At 36.2% G+C, this 19,850-nt stretch overlaps 1 protein-coding gene across 1 annotated transcript in view; it reads right to left on the bottom strand.

The window, feature by feature from the left end:
* Positions 1 to 19,309, bottom strand: part of MFN1 (mitofusin 1) — a 31,050-nt gene extending 11,741 nt beyond the window's left edge. Inside the window, exons 1-10 of the mRNA XM_055307656.1 lie at positions 19,222 to 19,309; positions 17,635 to 17,753; positions 16,528 to 16,663; positions 15,031 to 15,193; positions 12,526 to 12,650; positions 11,054 to 11,162; positions 9,453 to 9,560; positions 6,975 to 7,128; positions 6,791 to 6,858; positions 280 to 401 (exon numbers count right to left, since the gene is read on the bottom strand). Of these exons, the coding sequence (XP_055163631.1) occupies positions 280 to 401; positions 6,791 to 6,858; positions 6,975 to 7,128; positions 9,453 to 9,560; positions 11,054 to 11,162; positions 12,526 to 12,650; positions 15,031 to 15,193; positions 16,528 to 16,663; positions 17,635 to 17,746 (1,097 nt within the window). The 5' untranslated portion in view covers positions 17,747 to 17,753; positions 19,222 to 19,309. The remainder of the gene's footprint in view (positions 1 to 279; positions 402 to 6,790; positions 6,859 to 6,974; positions 7,129 to 9,452; positions 9,561 to 11,053; positions 11,163 to 12,525; positions 12,651 to 15,030; positions 15,194 to 16,527; positions 16,664 to 17,634; positions 17,754 to 19,221) is intronic.
* Between the last annotated feature and the right edge of the window lie 541 nt (positions 19,310 to 19,850).

Genomic DNA, 19,850 nt, shown 5'->3' with positions numbered 1-19,850 from the left:
TTCCACTTGAAGAAATGGTCCTTCCACTGCTTTAAAGATATTTTAAAGCTACAAAACATGTTAAAATCACAGCTCAGAATACTGAGATCCAAGGAATGTAAATGATGTATTTAAGGTTGTAGAATAAAGATTTATAATTTCAAATAGTCACTTAAAAATACGCAAGGTTGTTGACTTTAGTGTGAAAGTATTTTAAAAATAACAATTTAAAACCTTAGTCTAAGGAATTTATACTGACACAAACTGACATTTTTATTTTGCAATAAAATGAATTCATACCTTTTCTCTGCTGCTGCCACGTTTATTGAATCCATTATGCTTTTCACAGTATCTAGTATCTGTTTAGCTCTGATAGTGTGCTGTTCAAACTTTGTTTTCACTGCTGACTGCGAGATACACTCCTGCGAGGGGCCCAAGCCATAACACATTACTGTAATTCCATCCAACATTTTCAGGAATTTAAACACAAAAACTTGCTGTTTGTAATGATAACCAAAACATAAATAAGGACAGAAAATAAATGCATGATAAACACAACTTAAAATAAAGGTCAACAAAAAAACTACAAGAAATCAAAAGTAAAAAGGGCTTAACAGCAAGTTCATATCTTTTGTGTAATTTTACACAGTAATGTGCAATGGTTGTTTGACTATTATTTTTAAAAACAAATAGATACAGAGGGTACTGTTTTCATGTTAAAGGTTTCTCTGCTAAAATTACTAATTTTATCTGGACTGCCTTTAAGTTACTTCTGGTCTGTCTTGATTTTTCTCATGCTTACAAAACAGATAACCTAATGAAGTTCTTGACTGAGTTATACATTAGAATTCCACAGTTTTAAGAAATTAGCTGAATGATAGGATTCACATAAGGTTAAAAAAGACTTGTACATGTTAAAACTTGAACTTGAAAAATACTCTTTAGCAATGAACAACCTAAATAATATTTTAGTTTAGAAAAATATCTACAGCTATTTAAAAGATAATCCTGTTATTGGTCCTTGGTCTACAGTCTGCATACAGGTCTGAATGATGCCCTATCTCGTTTGTTTTACCTTCAAGCTAATTGTAGCTCATAAACCATTCACAGCTGTACAAATCAGTTTCATAACCAGTGTTTTTTTAATACAAAAGAATACATTAGAATGCATCACATATAGTAATGGATACATTTATAAATTGTTTCGATTTCAATATATGTCCATGCAACTTATTTAAAATATTGACTGTGAATTCATAGCTGAAAGTTCACAGAATTATTACATTAAAATTGTCCTTTCCCTCTTTGTAGTAAGTTAAATTCTGCACTGATATGACATCTAAAAACAAGTACAAGTGTTCATAAACAGAGAAAGGGCTATCTGGTCTTTGAACAATCAAAAAATGCTTCTCTGGGCCACAGCAGCAATAACTATAAGAGGTGTTTTGTAGGAAGCCACATTTATTCCCCGTGATGAATTTTTAAAAATTAGGGATGTATCCCAACTCTCCATGATTTCCATGAATTTATCTTCTTGAACCTCTTTTCACTGTAACCAGTATAAATTGTGGTAACTATCCTTTGTCACAATAAATGGCTTTCAGACTTTAAAAGGTATTCATTTAATACTATAGTATTTATTATCTTGAAATCGTTAGTATGTTACGTATTCAATACACTACTTACATATAACCTATGCTTAGCCTTCACAACTCTAAAATGATTATCTGTTCAATTTAGTTAAGTTAGAAAAAAACTTTTAAAATTTCTTTTGCCATTTTAGCTGTCCTCTGCAGTACTTTGAGGTATAAAAAATAAAGCAGATTTGCTTCTTTAGCTATAGGACATTATGAGAGTTATTCATTTAGTCAACAGTTCATAAAGCCTTAACTTTAGCCCATTATTTTCTTTCACTGCGTAGCTTAACTTTTTTTCATGGTTAAACTTATTTATACATCACTCAACATCACTAATCCTGAAAAGATCAGTTGTAGAAAAATACAGTAATTCCCTGTTCTGTATTTGCCTACAGAAAAACCACCAATAACTACACAATATTAAAGAATAAACTGCTTATTTTTAACAACCAAAAGCAAGCTCTGATTTCCTTTAAATAACTTTATCTCATAAACTGACAAATTAATCTCCATAAAAACAATAATAAAAGCATAAAAATATTTTTAAAAGAAAAGAGGTTAAAAGAAATTCTATGTTCCTCGATGAAGCAGATCTAGGTATCAGCAATGAAGACCCAAAATTTGTAGATAATAGCACAGTATTAGAGCTAGACCAGAAAGAAAATATTTTCACAAGTTATTAGGCAATGTAGGAGTTATTCCTTGATTTAAAAATATACTATCATGAATAAATATAAAGAAAATAAGCAATCTTCTAGTCAAGAAGTATCCCACACTGATGTTCCCACTGGTCAAAAAATATCAAGTCAACCTAAAAAGAAATACTCAATTCTGAAGCGTGGGAAACTTTAATTTAAATATAGGCTTTTAAAACTGAATTATTTCTCAGAACCCTTACTACACTAATATTAATGTTTATGAGCAAAATAGTGAGCAGCAGTTTCCAGACTTACTTTATCAGAAACTCTGATTTTCCTTAGGGAGACAAACCATGAGACTCCTAACTCTGGGAAACAACAAACGGTTGTGGAAGGGGAGGTAGGAGTGGGGGGTTGGGTGATGGGCACTGAGGAAGGCACTTGATGGGACGAGCACTGGGTGTTATATGCTGGCAAACTGAACTTAAATAAAAACAAATGAAAAGAGACGCCTGGTGGCTCAGTGGTTAAAGTGCCTGCCTTTGGCCTGAGCCTGATTCCGTGGTCCTGGGATGGAGTCCCACATCAGGCTCCCTGCATGGAGCCTGCTTCTCGCTTCTCTCTCTGCTTGTGTGTCTGCCTCTCTCTCTTTCATGAATATTTCATGAATAAATAAAATCTTTGGGGAAAAAATAGAAAAAAAAAAAAAAAAAAAAAAAAAACCTCGAATTTTCCAAGGAGGTTAAAGTACTATGCCAAATCAATTTAAATGTCATCTTGCCAGAGTATCCTATAAACTATCTTAAAACTAAGGAAAAAAATAAAAAATAAAAAAAAATAAAACTTACTAAGGATGTAGAACCAAAGCAATAATCACATCTCAGTTAAGATAGTTTTCTAACTTATTAATAATATCTAAAGAAGCCTGCTGGTAGTTAATTATAGTTATAGATCTATAAATACTAGTATTTATGTGTAATTAAGACATAAAATGGCTTTGTCAAATCCTCTTAACAGACCTCAAACATCCAATAACATGATATTCATCATTCCTAACTTATTATTTTGATAGATTTTAAACTGACAGGACAAGTGCAAAAAAACCCATTAACGTACAATAGAACTTCCCCATTGGTTTACCTTTCCTTCTCCCTCTCCATACACGCATGTCTATATTTAGAAATGTACATATATTTTTATACATATTTTTTTCCTGCTGAACAATTTGACAGTTCTTTGCCACCATCACAACTGTATTAATAAACATATTAACATGGGTCTCTAGAAATGGGGTCATTTTCCTATCCAATCAAAAAAAACAATTACTGCATTCACTGGAGCAATACTATTAACGTAACATACAATCCATTTTCAAATTTTACCAGTTGTCCCAGAATGTCCTTTACAACAAATTCACTGACATTTTAGAGCAGAATTATTTTACCTCTTTTTTCATCTTGTAACCAAAACGATTAAGAATAGCTAATGGCCAAATATTTGAGCAATGAAATTTAGATTTCTAAATTATCTTTACATTATACACTTGTTCAAATACAGGTTTAAAACATTAACAAACATACTGACAGGATTAATGCTGATTTTCTTGATTGATTTTAAGATTTAATTTTGAAGCCTTATTTAACTTGGTACTCCAAATGTTCTCACAGTGTTTTGTTCCTTTGGAACCAAATGAATCTCAAAGTCTATGGCAAAGAGTAGACTACTAAAATGCTAACCTTGGTACAACTTTTCACAAAAATCATTTTCTAAGACTCAAAGATGAATTCTAATAACAAAGACAAAATGTTTATAAAGGACACATTCTGTGATCACAATACAAAGAAACCAAGAAATAACCTAATAAGTTAGATGAAGAGAATCAAAACACCTGATTCTTAACAACTCCTATATTGAATAGGGTATGCCCACAACTATAATTAAAAACTATTAAACAATAAAAACCAAACTGAATACCGGAACCCTGGAATATGTCCAAAGTTACATCACAAATTCACAGCCCTATTTTTTTTCCAAAAGAACAAAAAGCAAAACACAATTCCACTTAAAAAAAAAAAGGAATACAAAAAGCAGAAGAAACTATGTTTAAAGATTAACATAGATTTTAATGAATAAAAACTAAAAAATGCTATTTATGAATGGAAAAATTAACCAAGGGCTAGAGCTACATCTTTGGAAGATAAAGCAGAGCAGTTAGATCACTGGCAAATCCAAATAAGGACAGAAATTATATGTGTATATATATATATGAGTGTATGATTATATAGAAGTGAAAAAGAATATAGAACTTTAAAAAATGAACAGTTTGGGGATGCCTAGGTGGCTCAGGAGGTAAGCGTGTGCCTTTGGCTCAGGGTATGATTCTAGAGTCCCGGGATCGAGTCCCACATCGGGCTCCCTGCATGGAGCCTGCTTTTCCTTCTGCCTATGTCTCTGCCTCTCTGTGTGTGTCTGATGAATAAATGAAAATCATTAAAAAAAAATACATAAAATAAAAATGAACAGTTTTATCCAACAAAATTACAGAAGTCATAAATTATCGAAATTGATTTAAGAAGTAACAAATTTCAGCTCTGGAAGAAAGCTGAATAGAGTTGTCAATGTAATCATCAAAAAATGCTTTGGCAACCAAGACAAGGCTTTTTTTTTTTTTTTTTGCCTATCTGATTACATCTTTAGATAAGTTCAAATAATTTCTAGCTGATTCTCTTATTAAATCTATCATACTTTTAATTCAAAATTTCAAACTCTATAAAGTCTGACATTCTCCATAACTTTATGTAAAAGCTCTTGCACAGTTTTTTCCATACATAATTTTTAGACACCCAAAGAACTATTACAATAAAAGACTGCGAAGTTTCTTCTAAAAACATTAAAAACAGTAATTCCTAGATCTATCTGATTAGTGCAATCACATGGGGAGCTTTGTATATATACACGTATATACGGATTGCTAGGTTCAATCTAGCCCCATTGGATCAGTCTCTGGGATAATTCAGGAGTCTGCAGTTCTCTAAAGCACCTCATGTGATTCTCATGATCAGCCAAGGTTTAGGAGCCAGTGCTCTACAGCACAGCTTCTATTTCTTCTCATTCCCACTTCTTCAAGGAGATATTCTGTCTGGGTAGCAGGAACCAATATGAAACAGGTTATAAATGTGTAACAGAACAGTATGATTTGGTAGGAGAAATCAATGACAAATATCTAAACACACACATAGAAGAAGGAAAGAAAGAAAAGGTCAATAAATAAGACAAAGGGAGACAGAACAATAGATCCTCTCCCAATATTTTCTCCATGGATTAAATAATTGATAAAGAGTGAGGAGGGCACTGCATCTCTTTGTATAGGCAAAAGGGAAAGAATATAAACAATAGTCTGACTGGTACTTCACGTAATCTATGGTTTAGCTTGGGACAGCCTATGCTAATATCCCAGGGGCCTCTGACTTTAGAGAGATCTTACCAAGATAGCCTCTAATGGGCTTTCCTTCTTTAAATACTTTGTCATCACCTACTTACTAGTCTATCTCCAACTCTCCAAATTAAAGATAGAGGATAGTGAGCAAATGTTTAATTTAAAAAATTCTACCAAGTACATTCAACATTTATGTCCTTATTACTAAAGCTATTCTGACTTCTAAGGAAGAATAATTACAGAAAGAAATGTTTTCATTTCTGAAGTCTTTGTGTTCATTCATGGGTGAAGAGGGAATATGCAATATAAGCAGAGCTAGGTTAAACTGGGCTAAATAAGAGTTTGTAAATTAACATATAAAGAACTCTTCAGTCAAACATAGGATGAGTTTTAATGTCTCTGAATGAAATACCTACACCAAAATATAAGAAAGTATGCTTCCTTCCCAATGCTGCAAATACATGAGCTATTTATGTGCCCTAACAGTACCTACCGAATTCCTAAAGCACAGGATACCCTATATCCTAATTATTTTTGTATTCATTTGTTTAGGATATTTGACATAAAATGTAGAGAATAAACAGGTGACAATACAGTTTAAAATGTAATAAACTTCTGTCAAATGACATTAACTACATTCCATATCTATAAATAGTATGGTACAAAAGAAAAAGACAATCATCTTCACTTTGCTCTATTACCCAAATCTACACTTGATCTTAGCCAAAAGGCAGAGAAGCAATTTATTACCCATTCTAATAGCAATTACATTTATTTAATCTTACCTCGAATTACTGAATAAAGAGAATTCCACTCATTGCACAACACATGCAATATTAGAAAATAGTTTCTCATTTAAATACAACTATGTAAGAAAAAATAAGAAATTACAATCTTTAATTCTCAATTCTTACAGATCATCCATTTTGCAGGGACTTCCTTTCTTCAAACTTGTTTCACTTGCTGTGGCAGTAACTACACTAAATAACAGCAAGCAAATGTTATTTGACAAAAGAGAAATAATGGAAACAGATGATTATCATCATTCTCCAACCAATGCTAGGGTTTTATATTACTCAATGCATTCACAAAATTCCTACCTCAAAGATTTGTTCAAAATTCTGAAACTCCTGTAATCTTGCCTGGAATCCTTCGGCAAGTGCCCCACCTGTAATATTTAGGTCAAGTGTTTAAAAACTAGAATACAAGATAAGATTTCTAGCACATTATTTCTACAATTGTACTTGTATTTCAAAAGACAATCCAATCTATAATAATACATACCACCTTCTGGCATCCCCTGTGCTTTCTGCTTTCTAGCACTAAGAACTTCCTTTGCGGAAACAAAGAAAATACGATTCTGTGCCTCTAACGGATCCACAACTTTAAGTTCCTCCACCAAGAAATGCAGACATCTTTCCATGTGCTGTCTGCGTACCTAGAGAAAACAGTGTACTGAAATAATTCTAGTAATTAAACAATTATAACTGATAGCTACAGACTTATACTAAACTCCATTTATAGTGATATCATAAGTAGTAGTTTCCATATACTTAAGTCCAAAAATTCTAATAAATGAAGTCTGATACTTGTTGACAGGATACTGACTTACATGACTATTTGACCAAAAAGGTAGCATGCAAGCAACAATCACAGACTGGGTGGCATTTTTATTTCCTTATGCTTATTTTCCAAATTATTTATTTATTTATTCATTTATTTATTCATTTATTCATTCATTCATTCATGAGACACAGAGAGAGAGAGAGGCAAAGACATAGGCAGAGGGAGAAGCAGGCTCCATGCAGGAAACCTGATGTGAGACTCAATCTCGGGACCCCAGGATCATGCCGTGATTAGGGATTAATCCTGATTAGGGATTAGAGTTGCAACGTTAGGTTTAAGATCAGCACTTTGGCATTAATGTTAGGACTAAGAGAGGAGCCTAAAAAAAAATAATTAAAAAAAAAAAAAAGAGGGAGCCTGGCTGGCTCAGGGGGGTATGTGACTCTTAATCTCAGGGTTGTGAGTCCAAGCCCCACGTGGGTATAGAGATTAAATAAAACTTAAAAAAAAAATAAAAATTAAAAAGAAAATTAGGACTAAGCATTAGAAACTAGTTAGGGTTTAGTACTAGACTTTAGCATCGTGGCTGCGGTGAGATCTTTATCTTAAGACTTAATAAAAAATTAAGCTGGGGACGCCTTAGTGGCTCAGTGACTGAGTGCCTTCAGTTCAGGGCGTTACCCCGGGGACCTAGGATCAAGTCCCGCATCAGGCTTACTGCAGGGAGCCTGCTTCTCCCTCTGCTTGTGTGTGTCTCTCATGAATAAATAAAAATCTTAAAAAAAAAAAATTTAAGCTAAGCAGGAATGGAAAATAAAACAATCTGTGGATGATATTTCCTAATTCTGATGATTAAATAAGACTTCAATTTGAAACAGGATAATCTCAATCTGCTTGGGAGTATAAACTGGTACAAGCACTTTAGAAACTCTTTGGCTGTGTTTACTAAAACAATATATTCTTTACCTATAATCCAGCAATTCTACTGCTAGATATATACTCACAGATTACTGATCTCTGCAGTACTGACATTTTGAGTCAGATAAATCTTTGGTTGGGAGGGATGTTCTGTGTTATGGGACTTTTAATAGCACCCCTAGCCTCTACCCAACAGATGCCAGCGGCATACGCTTAAGAGTTGTGATGACCAAAAGTGTCTTCAGACATGGCCAAATACTCCCTGGGGATCAAATCTGGCCAATCCCTCATGTTGAAAACCACTGATATACACCACACCCAACAGAAATACATACCTATGTGCACCAAAGAGACATATGTAAGAATATGTACAGCAGCACCTGAATAACAGCTAAATATAGGAAGTTTACCCAAATGCCCAACACTGGCAGAATGAATAAGTGAAATATACTTATTCATATAAGCTAAAATACTACACAGTAATGACAACGCACTTCAACAATGCCTAAGAGTATGGATACATATCACAAATGTAACGTTGAGCAAAAGAAATCTGACATAAAAGTATATACTACAGGATTCCATTACATAAAGTTGAACAACCAAAAAATTAATCAAGGGTGTTAGAAGTCTTGGTAAGCGCTCATCCCCATGAGGGAGGACAGAGACTGGAAGGGGGAGCTGGGAATGTTCTGCTTCTTGACTGGATCTTAACAGAGGTTCGTTCAGTTTGTAAAACTCACACTTATGATTTGCACACTTCCTGTTATGTTATACTTCAATAAAAAATTAAAACAGTTTCAAGATCTAAAATGATTAAATAAATAAATAAATAAATAAATAAGTAAGTAAGTAAGTAAGTAAGTAAGTAAGTAAAATGATTAGATAGCACATCTGTAACCATTTTCCGAAGCAGCTTAATATTCTAGTCTCTATCACATATCCACTTCAGGTTTTCTTTGTTTTTTTTTTTTTATGATAGTCACACAGAGAGAGAGAGAGAGAGAGAGAGGCAGAGACATAGGCAGAAGGAGAAGCAGGCTCCATGCACCGGGAGCCCAACGTGGGATTCGATCCAGGGTCTCCAGGATCGCGCCCTGGGCCAAAGGCAGGCGCTAAACTGCTGCGCCACCCAGGGATCCCCCACTTCAGGTTTTAATTTGTCTTTTCTAAAGTAAAAGAACAGCTACTTGTGATGTTCCATAAGATACACTGTTTTCTCAGATAACAATGTACATGACTCTTTCACAACTTAAAAGAAAAAAAATAGTAACTTACGTCTTCCATATATTCTGGCTCTGATGCAGAGGCATCCCAACGATTATTCAAAATGAAAATATTAGGCTTGGAAAGTCGCTCATTTACCTTGTGAAAAAACTGCTTTTCCTAAAAAACATCAAATACCCAAGAGTATGTTCACTTTTAACAGCTATTTTATATTTACATTTATAATTGAAGATCTAACCTAAAAGTTTGAACCATTTAGACAATAGTGATTAATCCCCATTGATAAAGAATCCCAAAGCACTCTGAACATTTAGCTTCTCAAAGATGTGAAAATTAAATTAGAAGAAGGCAAAACTGAAGATTTTCCTGCTCCTGCCATGAGTTTTTTCTGAAATTCAGTTTAACAAATATTTATGTCTCTACTTTTGGCAGAACACAATAGATACTGCTGGATATGACAGTAGTCCATATTTTCAAAAAGCTGCCTCAAATCTTTTTTAAGATTTAGACTAAGTAAATTAATAACAACGTAAGACCTATATATATCATAATAACAGAGAAAGCTATGTGCCCTAAATGCTATAGATACATGCTGTGCTTATTCAAAGGAAAGAGACACTGTATCTATTTGGAATTAGGAAAAGCTCCATAAAGAAAGAAGTGGTGATTTAAAAAAAAAAAAATGAAAGAAAGAAGTGGTGATAAAGATATGCTTAAAAGTACTGTTAATGGCCTTCTGAAAGATGAGAAGTTGGGAGTGAGGGAAGAATTGTGGGCAAAGAATAGCATCAACAAAGACACAGAAATCAGAATGTACATCAAAGCTTGTTTATCAATATCAAAATAATGGGCATTATTCTAACAAAGATTTTTTTTTTTCTTAAGATTTTAAACATTTATGTTTCTTGTATAATCTGACATAAACAACTGTGTTGTTGCAGCAGCCTGGTCCATGTGATATAGATCTGACTGTACAAAAACTAGTAACACAGTGACAAAACAGAGCTCTTGCTGGTAACACCTAGGTTATAATGGTGTTTAGCCATTTATATGTTTATGAGGAATAACAATTTAAAAAAATCATACCATAGTTTTGGATATTGGAGATATATAAATTCTGGAGTTTATTTAGGATGAGTCTGGCTCTAGACACATATAATCTAATCTATTAAGTTTGACAGCAGCTTAGAATGCACACAAGTAAGGTGGAACCTAGAATGTACAAAAGTAAAGCTGGGAAAGGTTGACAAAACTAGAAGTATGAAAAGCTTTGTCTGCCAGATGTGAGGGTTAGGGGAAGGGTAGGAGGGGGGAGTGTTAAACTTTATTCAAAAGACTTAAATCATCATCCTAACAATTCTGGTGCCCATTCCTTCTGAAACTGGCAAATAATCACAATCAATGTCAACAACACACATATCACACCCTGAAGTTAAAAATTCACTAGAAGCTAGAGCCATCAAACCCTAGATTCCCAATGATACTTAAGACACCAGAATCAGCTCTTCTGGTCCGACTGAAACACAAACTCCTTTGTTCACCCCTGATATTAGAGGTTCTTTCTAATCCATGATTTGGACTTTCCTCACTTTTCAGAATTAACAGACACTATCTCATTTCCTACCAAACATAACAATATGATTAAATCCTACCGTGTTCATTAGTGTTGATTCAGAGTTTGCAACCAAAACGAAGACATCAGCATCTAAGCAAAACTTATCAATCCAGCTATCCAGCTCTGTAGTGACATCTGTACCTGGACTAATGGAAATAAAATAAAATTATATTTTTAAAAAAATGTATTTTATAATAGTTTTTTAAAAATTTCATTGTAGAAAAAATGTGTAACTTTTATGAACTGAAGTCTAAAGGACAGGATTTCTACTGGTTTTCAGCACAAAGCCTAGGAGATTTATTTTCTCACCTATAAGAGAGTACTTGTGGCAAGCTGAGTCTGTTTTACATACTTCTATATTTATTCTGTTGACAAAGAACTCCCAGAGCCTATCCATTTGAAAACAAATGCTAAAAAAGTTTATTTACTAAAAAACAAATAATCTTGTGATGTTTGATAAGGAAATGGTCAATATTTTGATCTTTTAAATCTTTATGCTTTGGAAGGGTGAAAAATAATATATAACCAAAATCAAAAGTGCAAGCAGCTATGTCCAGTACAACTCAAAATATTTAAGTACTCATGAGCATAAATAATAAAACACCCTATGCTAAGACCTAGGTTTAATATACCATCTTACTATAAAATTATAGTGCAGCTGTCTACACACTGGCTTAATGTACACTGTGATAACGTGGCAAGATGAGAGGCAAGGGTCAAGGACATAGTCTGACCACGAAATAAAGCAAAATTAAAAGCCCATCACCAAAACCAAAATGGTTTCCACAAAACACTGAAATTTTAACTGAAGAAAACAAAAGAGCATACCAAAATTTTGAAAAATCATTTAACTACCTTTTTTAGTTAAGGACATTGCTTAGCATTATCATTTTACTTAGCACTGATGTAGTAAAAAAACATGTAATAATAAATATCCAATTAATTCTTGAACAATGAAAGGCTATGTAAATTGCCCAGTAAAGTAACTTTGGGAAATTTGGTCTCAAAATTAAATTTATTAGTAGGGAGCCTGGGAGGCTCAGTCATTTAAGCGTTGGACTCGGTTGGACTCAGCTCAGGTTGTGATCTTAAACCCTCCATCAGACTCCATATTCAATGCCAAGTTGGCTTGAGATTTTCTCCCGCTCCCTGTGCATTTGTGCACTATCAAATAAAATCTTAAAAAAAAAAATTTATCACTAGTTAAAAAAAATTTACCTAATCAGTGTTACCTATCTAGTTATCTAGAATTAGACAATCTCCAAGGCACACCTATTTATCTAAACTACAGTCAATCTAGAGGGGGAAAAAAAAGTTCTAATATAATTAGACTAAGAAACTGGTACTTTTATGTAATGAGTAAAAAACAAAAACCTACACTTTTTTGTTCCTTAATCTAGCAAACGAGAACAAAGCAGCAACTGTTACGTATTATATGCTAAAGCACGCAGTATTATTCTATCAAATAAACCTTTACGAGGCGAAAACACAATTCATATGTAATTTTACCTGTCTACTAAAACCAGGTCATCTCTCAAAAGGGCACATTTTGCCTTTGGCCAAAATACATGTACAAGGCAGCCAGCTTTCAAGTCTTTGTCCATATGAAGGGCATGGGCCAGCTGATTGACTGTCTAAAGTGGAAGGGAAAGAAAAAACAAACTCTGCTTGTATTAAAACTCAGTAAAAAATTAAAAACCCTATGATTTAATACATTTATTTTTGCAAAACATGTACAAAAAAACAGAACTTTAAATAATTTGAAATAAAACCATCTCAGCAATCTTGAAAAGCTGAGTTTTAGAAACCAAGTGTGTGTGTGGGGGGACCTTAAAACAGTTTACTCATCCATTCTGCAAAAATAATCAGAGCTGGTAACATTCTAAATGCCCAACAAATAAACTCTGGCAATGGAATCCAAAGTAACACCTGAAATTGATACTGTACGTATGAGAACAAATTTATATTAGAAGAAAGAAGGTAATCAAATTGTATGTGTGAAGCCATTTTGTTTACAAAATACAGAGAAACATACATTTAACTCTATACCACAAGGGTTTCCACTAGTTTTAGGAAGCATGTGAATTTGGGAGTTTCTTTTTGCCCATTTGTATTTTCTGTCCCTTCTAAAATCTACCGCTTAGTAAGGGGTGAAAACAGAAGAAACACTTATTAAAATAGGTTTAAAAATACCAGACTAATAAGATGAAAACAATACAAGAAAAGCTCAATGCGTATTCTTTTAATAAGATTTTTCTCAGTAGGTATTTACTCACATAAGTCTGTCAGACATCAAGGACTATGCCTTCTCTTTCCATTTGAATTCACTAAAATATTTCTATTTCTCCAATTTCTGACATATGCTAATTTATTAACATACTACTTTAATACCTTCACATATGTGTTAAATATACAATAAATACAAAGTGCTTAATATAAAAATAATATTCAAGGAAAGGACACCAGTACACATACAAATGAACTGTAGAGGTATCAATTTTTAAAGGGCAACATCCATTTTCAAATGGGCATGATAGTCCTGATTAAGGTTGAAGTAAATCTCCATAGTGACACTGTTAGCTAGATTTTATTTTTGCTTGCTTTCATAAACTTTTTGATAGAATTATAAATTTGTACTAAAATCTTGATATCTGGTCTATAACATTAAAGTAATAAAAGCACCTATCTGACAGAGTTGTGGTGAGGTTTGAGTTACTGCAGGCACTTAGAATACTGCCTGGTACTTAGAAAGTGTACAATGAAATATTAGCTGTTAATGTTGCAGTTCTTTTACTAAGTAAACTAGTGTAGCACGAGACTCAAAGTCCGTACCTTAAAGCAGACCACTACTTGAGGTCAACAATTTAAATTTTGGGGTAGGGGAGAGGAGTGAAAAGGCACGAAGGAAGAGGACTGGAAGTAGAGATCACCGACCAAGAAAAAGGAGAGAATACTTTAAAATATCATAGTACATTTTACTTTGAGGATCTAAAGCCACAGGTAGTTTGAAACATCATCTCCTTTATCTCCTCATAACTAATCTGAAGGATATTACTACAGATTGAGTTACCTGAGCTAAATCAAACAGCAAACTCAGAGAACAAGAATTAGACTCGTGGATTCAACTGTTTTGCAAAAACTAAAATGGCATGGATATTTAAACACTGAATTTTTCCATTTGTGGGAGAGATTTTAAGAGAAAGGGGGGGAAAAAGACAAGAGAAAGTGAAGATATTGAGAAACACCTTTTTTCCCTCTTTTGGCTAAAGGAACCTCGTGGCACTAAATTTAAGAAATTTTTGAAAGGAAAAAAGAAATTTTTGAAAGGTAGGGAATTGTCATTGGCCTTTATCTGATAAAATTATTTATTCATGAAACGTCCTCACTAAATAAATATTCCAAAAATAAAATAGTTTCTAAAGGCACAGACATAAGTCAAAAACATTCCAGGGCCCAACTTTTTAAGCGAAGTTTTCTTTCAAAAAATGAAATTAGATTTGAGATTAAACAATGTTTAATAACACTTCAATGTTATTTTCACTGGGGACATTATTTTTTAAATGTAATAAACTGGGCAGCCCCAGTGGCACAGCGGTTTAGCGCCGCCTGCAGCCCAGGGAGTGATCCTGGAGACCTGGGATCGAGTTCCACGTCGTGCTCCCTGCATGGACCTGGCTTCTCCCTCTGCCTGTGTCTCTGCCTCTCTCTCTGTGTATCTCTATGAATAAATTAAAAAAATCTTAAAAAAAAAAAAAAATAAATGTAATAAACTTTTAACTCTAAGGACAAGTTTTATTCTTCTAAGAAGGTATGCTTTAAAGTATATCCTAATAATTTAGCTCTGAAGCAAAAAAAATTTTAGAGTATTCAAAATATCAGTGATGGCTTTAAAGCTACAAATAGAAACATTAATGGTTCTTCTACTTTTAGCAATACAAACATCTGACAGAATTCTTTTTTAAAAGGACCAAGGACATTATTTCAAGAACATTACGAGGCTAACAAAGATTATACCTTCACACTCTTTTTTTCATCTGATCCTTCTGTCATAAGATAGGCTTTATCTCCATCAGTTCCTTCAACACTCAGGAAGCAATTGGTTGTATGGCCAATCCCACTAGGAAGGACTTTATCCCACAACATCGCATTGATAACAGAGCTCTTCCCACTGCTTGTCCTAAAGAATGAATATATAAAATCATAAAGACAAAACAGTAAAAACCTTGTTCTTTCACTGGGTCTAAGGACAACTTTCTTAGAATTCAAACTTTGTTTACATTTCATCAGATTGCACTTTTTACAAAAGTTGCCAATTTGGTTTACACAAATATTAGGAATGTACACATTTCTGAAAAAGAGAAAAACAAATCCTACCTTCCCATAAAGCTATTCTTGCCTTTCTTATCTTTCTTGCTTCTTGTGGCAATTTGAAATCACAGCCGCAGATTTTTCCCAAGATGAGATGTGGTATACTGTCCTCATGTCCTTAAATCTGAATTCCATCTTTTTCACATTCAAAGCATTACCTATTTCTCCTTATCAAATAGGACAACTGAGTCATCATCTCACCAGGAGCCCTCTTCCTTCTCATTCCCACTCCACCCTAATCTTATTAGGGCCTATTTATGGACCTACCTCATACCAGACTCTGTAAGGCCCTGTAAGGTCAAGCAGGAGAAGTAGACCAAAAAAACCCCTACGACACCCAGCTTTGTGGAAAAAATACTTTATAGACAAAGCAGTCAGGGAAGGTTAATGAGATTGTTAACATTTAGAATGAGATCTGAAGAGTGAAAAAGAACCAGACATAGATAAAACAAGATAAAGGAAATTCTAAGTATAGGAAATTGCAAGTGCTAAAAAAAAAAAAAAAAAAAAAAAAAAAACCATAAGAAGGGCTTAAAAGGCCTATAACGTTAGTTTAGTAAGTAAATGCTTCCGTTGATACACAGCATGTGATATTTGAGCAAACAGGCATGGACCTAGCCATCTGTCTTTGCATCCCTAGGGCCCACCAGAGTGTACAGTACACAGGAAGTTAACAATTGATTCTTAAATGAATATACGAGCTGTAGCAGAGATCACTCTACCACTCCAGACAATTATGTTAACAAATGGCACTTTCTATTCTCCCTCTAAAAATCACAGGGCTGAGAATCCTTTTGGAAGGGACACCTGATAATTAAGAGAAAGTGAAAAAAGTCACAAATTAGGCATATCATTTATCTATATTTCAAGTCTTAGAACTGGCTAAGAAGCGAATTCTTAGAGATGAGCATCTTTCAAAAGTATAAATATGGATGACCTTTAGAAACCTTCATTTTATACCTAGACCTAAAATGAACAAATGCTTTTCATGCTAATAGCTTTAGCATTTAAGAAAGGGAGAAACTCTTGTGGGGCAGAGGGGGAAGACCATCACTTGCTGAAATATCAGAAACAAAAGTTGGGGGACATGACAGGAAAGCTGATTACTGGAAACTACCCTTAAGAGAAATAAAAAAGGATTACCTGCCAAAAAATGCCACTTTCATATGTCTCCGAGACAGCACCTCACCAATGATGGAAAGCTTGTTTTTATAACCCTGTATTTCTATCAAATCATCTTCAGTAGCTATTTGATCAAGTTCTGGATTCCTGTATGTTGCTACAAAATTAAAATGGTGTTAAAAAAGTGATAAAAATGAGTATTAAATTGATTATACAATAGAATATCTAAGAATATACACGTATTTTGCCTTTGCTCTATATTCACATGGCCATTTGAAAAGTAAAAATGCCACAGTTATCTGAATATTTGGTAAAAGGTGAATGCCTTGTTCCATAAGGGGGTCGTAAGAATCCCGCCCCCAAAATTTCAAAATTATTAAAAAATTACAGGGGCTATCCTCAAGCTAAAAATCTGGTGAGGTACGGTTAGGAAGGACAAGAAAAAAATGTTTGACTCTACTAACCTACCAAATGTTTCCCCACTGTCACTTTAGAAGTTTACAGAATCCCTCCCTTTTCACTGTACCATTAATAGTCATGTGATCTTAAGAACCAGAAAAGATTTCAAGTTGCCTCCAAAGTAGTATTTCCCCAGTAAGATATTCCTCACCAACACAGTCTGAGCAGTTTACACTCCCTTTTGCCCTTTCCCCACCACATTCCAGCCTCATTTCAGAAGATAAGATAGGTCTGCGATCTAAGCTGACTGCTGACTCGGGGAGGAGATAATGTATAATGGCTTAAATGGCTTAAATTTTTTAGTCCAGGCATTTACTGATCACGAGCATGATGCTTAAATTTTCTGTGCCTTGGTTTCACCTTTAAAATAACTGCAGTTAAAATCTGTCCCAGCGTGGATATGAGGATTACATGCATAATTAACGAAGTGCTTAGTGCTATCGTTCATACAACCATTTATTTCTTAGGTTATTAATACCATTTAGTCTTCCTCCTTCAGAAGGCAGAAATGGGTTTTATTCGTTAGGGCATCTCTCCTGGAATATAGTGCAATGCCTTATATACTGAACGCGTTACACTGAACGCATAAGTTGAGTAACTACGGGTGAAAGGATAAAGCCCCTGCATATATTTTCAACCTTATTATTTTTAAGACTTGGAGAAACTAACCTTCAACAAAATGGGATCCTTCAGTGACAAACTCCAGTAACTGGTCAAAGATTGCAGTAATTGCCCTCTTAGCCAGCACAAAGTGCTTCAGTGGAGAAGCAGATTCTGCCATTATGTTACTGGGGGAAGAAAATTAAAGTTAGAAAAGCACGAATTAGGGGTGCCTGGGTGGCACAGGTGGTTGGGCATCTGACTCTTGGTTCCCACTCAGATTCTGATTTCAGGGTCCTGAAATCCAGCCCGGAGTCAGGCTCCATGCTCAGGGGGAAATCTGCTTAAGATTCTTCCTCTTGGGGTCAGCCCAGGTGGCTCAGCGGTTTAGCGCCGCCTTCGGCCCAGGGAGTGATCCTGGAGACCCAGGGTGGAGTCCCACGTCGGGCTCCCTGCATGGAGCCTGCTTCTTCTGCTGTGTCTGTGTCTCCCATGAATAAATAAATAAAATCTTAAAAAGAAAAAAAAAATTCTTCCTCTCCCTGCCCTTAAAATTAAAAAAAAAAAAGTCAAAAAAAAAAAAAGAAAAGCACAAGTTAGACTGTATGATAAAGACATGCAAATTAATGACAGCTTCCTGCCAAATTAACTCCCCAGTGAAATAAACGGCCAACATACTTTCAGATAATTGTTTTTTGAGAAGTGTTTTAGACGGGCAATTAAAGACAACTTTTCCGGTGATACTCCATTAAAATAAGTCAACTCTATTGGACAAAATCCTGTTTGCAATTTCTACTTTAACTTCCTTTGGTGAAGATGAAACTCATCGTGGCCAACTGCGACAGCACAGGACGCTTAAGAACTGGGTCAGCGAGCAGAAGCAAGTTCGCCAACAAGAAGTTTCCCAACCTGGAGCTCTAGTGGGTGGAGGTGCATACAGAGACCGAGGAAATAAAGTTCCAGGATCATCATGTTAATACCGACGTTTAAAAAGGAAAGTAGTTCTCATCCGAACAAATAAGCAGACAAGGCTTGAGGCGAGAATTAACGTTTCCAGCCAAAGTGCCAAGAACTTTAAAGAATGTTAAGTTTAGGGGGGAAAAATTATTTTCTGGCAACTTCTCATGAAAAAGACACCCCCCCCAAAAAAAAAAAAAAACGATTACACGCCAGTCTACACCCGGTGCGTACGCATGTGGAACGGAGCGGAGTGGTCATTAAAAAAGGCCGAGCCTTTCCGAGGGTCAGGAAAGGACTCGGTGAACGAGCCGGGTGGGAAGCGCAGGGTGAGGGCAAGGGCCCGGCTGGACCGAGTGGGAGCACCCACCCACCTTGGGGCCAGGCCTCCGCCGCCCGGCGCCGGAGCCCCGCCCGCAGAGCCAGGGACCGGACCCACCGCCGCCCCGGCTGCGCCAGCCCCGCCGCACAGGCTCCACAGCCTCGGGGCTCCGGCCTCGCGGGCTCCGCGGGCTCGACCCCGCCGCCGGCCGGGCTCGCACACCCGCTCGCTAGCTCCTTCCCCGGAGCCCCGCGGCGGCGCCTCGTCACAGAACTCCTGCCCACGACTGTCCCCCTGCCCCCGTCCCCGTCCCCGGCCGCACGAAGGTCACCCCGAGCGAAGCGAACCGGCCCGCGGCCGACGCAGCGAGCACTCACACTGTCCCGGCTCCGACCCGTCACCCGGCAACCGCAGGCCAGCCTCAGCCCTCAGGCCTCCTCATCCTGCCGGGAAACGCTGGGAAGCGGGGAGGAGGTGGGAGGAGCGCCAAGGGGGCGGTCACTTCCGGTTTCTTCTCCGCCCCGAGCTTGTTTGGCTCCGTGGCCGGAAGTGCGTCTACGCCGACCTCCATTTTTCTTAAGGGCAGGAGGCAGGTTGACTCTCGGGAAAGCTACCGGGATGGGGTTGCGTCCCTTGCTTACGTCTGCCTCCGGTCTCTTCGCCCATCACAGTCTCCAGACGTTGGCCTAGTTTAGGCATAGTTAGCTCCCACTTTAGTGAGAGAGATCTTAAAAGGAGGTGGGGTGGAGTGGGATGAGGTGGGGTTAGGGCTGCCCCACAAAAGGGATTTCTGTTTGCCCCACGATCCCCATTAAAGGAGAACCCTTTGGCCGCCCCACTATCTTCTGTTGTGCGATTGGCTTCCTGGGATTGGAGTACAGCCCTGTGTGTGCGCGCGCGTGCGCTCCTTGAATTACTTTAGAGCGAGACTTCGGAAAATGATACATTGTTGAGTGTTCTTCGAACTTTATACTTCTAGGACCTGAGAATCTTGCTAACCTGCACA

The sequence above is a fragment of the Nyctereutes procyonoides genome, unplaced genomic scaffold (genome assembly GCF_905146905.1).
Source record: "Nyctereutes procyonoides isolate TBG_1078 unplaced genomic scaffold, NYPRO_anot_genome, whole genome shotgun sequence".
Taxonomy (NCBI): Eukaryota; Metazoa; Chordata; class Mammalia; order Carnivora; family Canidae; genus Nyctereutes; species Nyctereutes procyonoides.
This window is presented reverse-complemented; position numbering and strand designations above follow the sequence as displayed.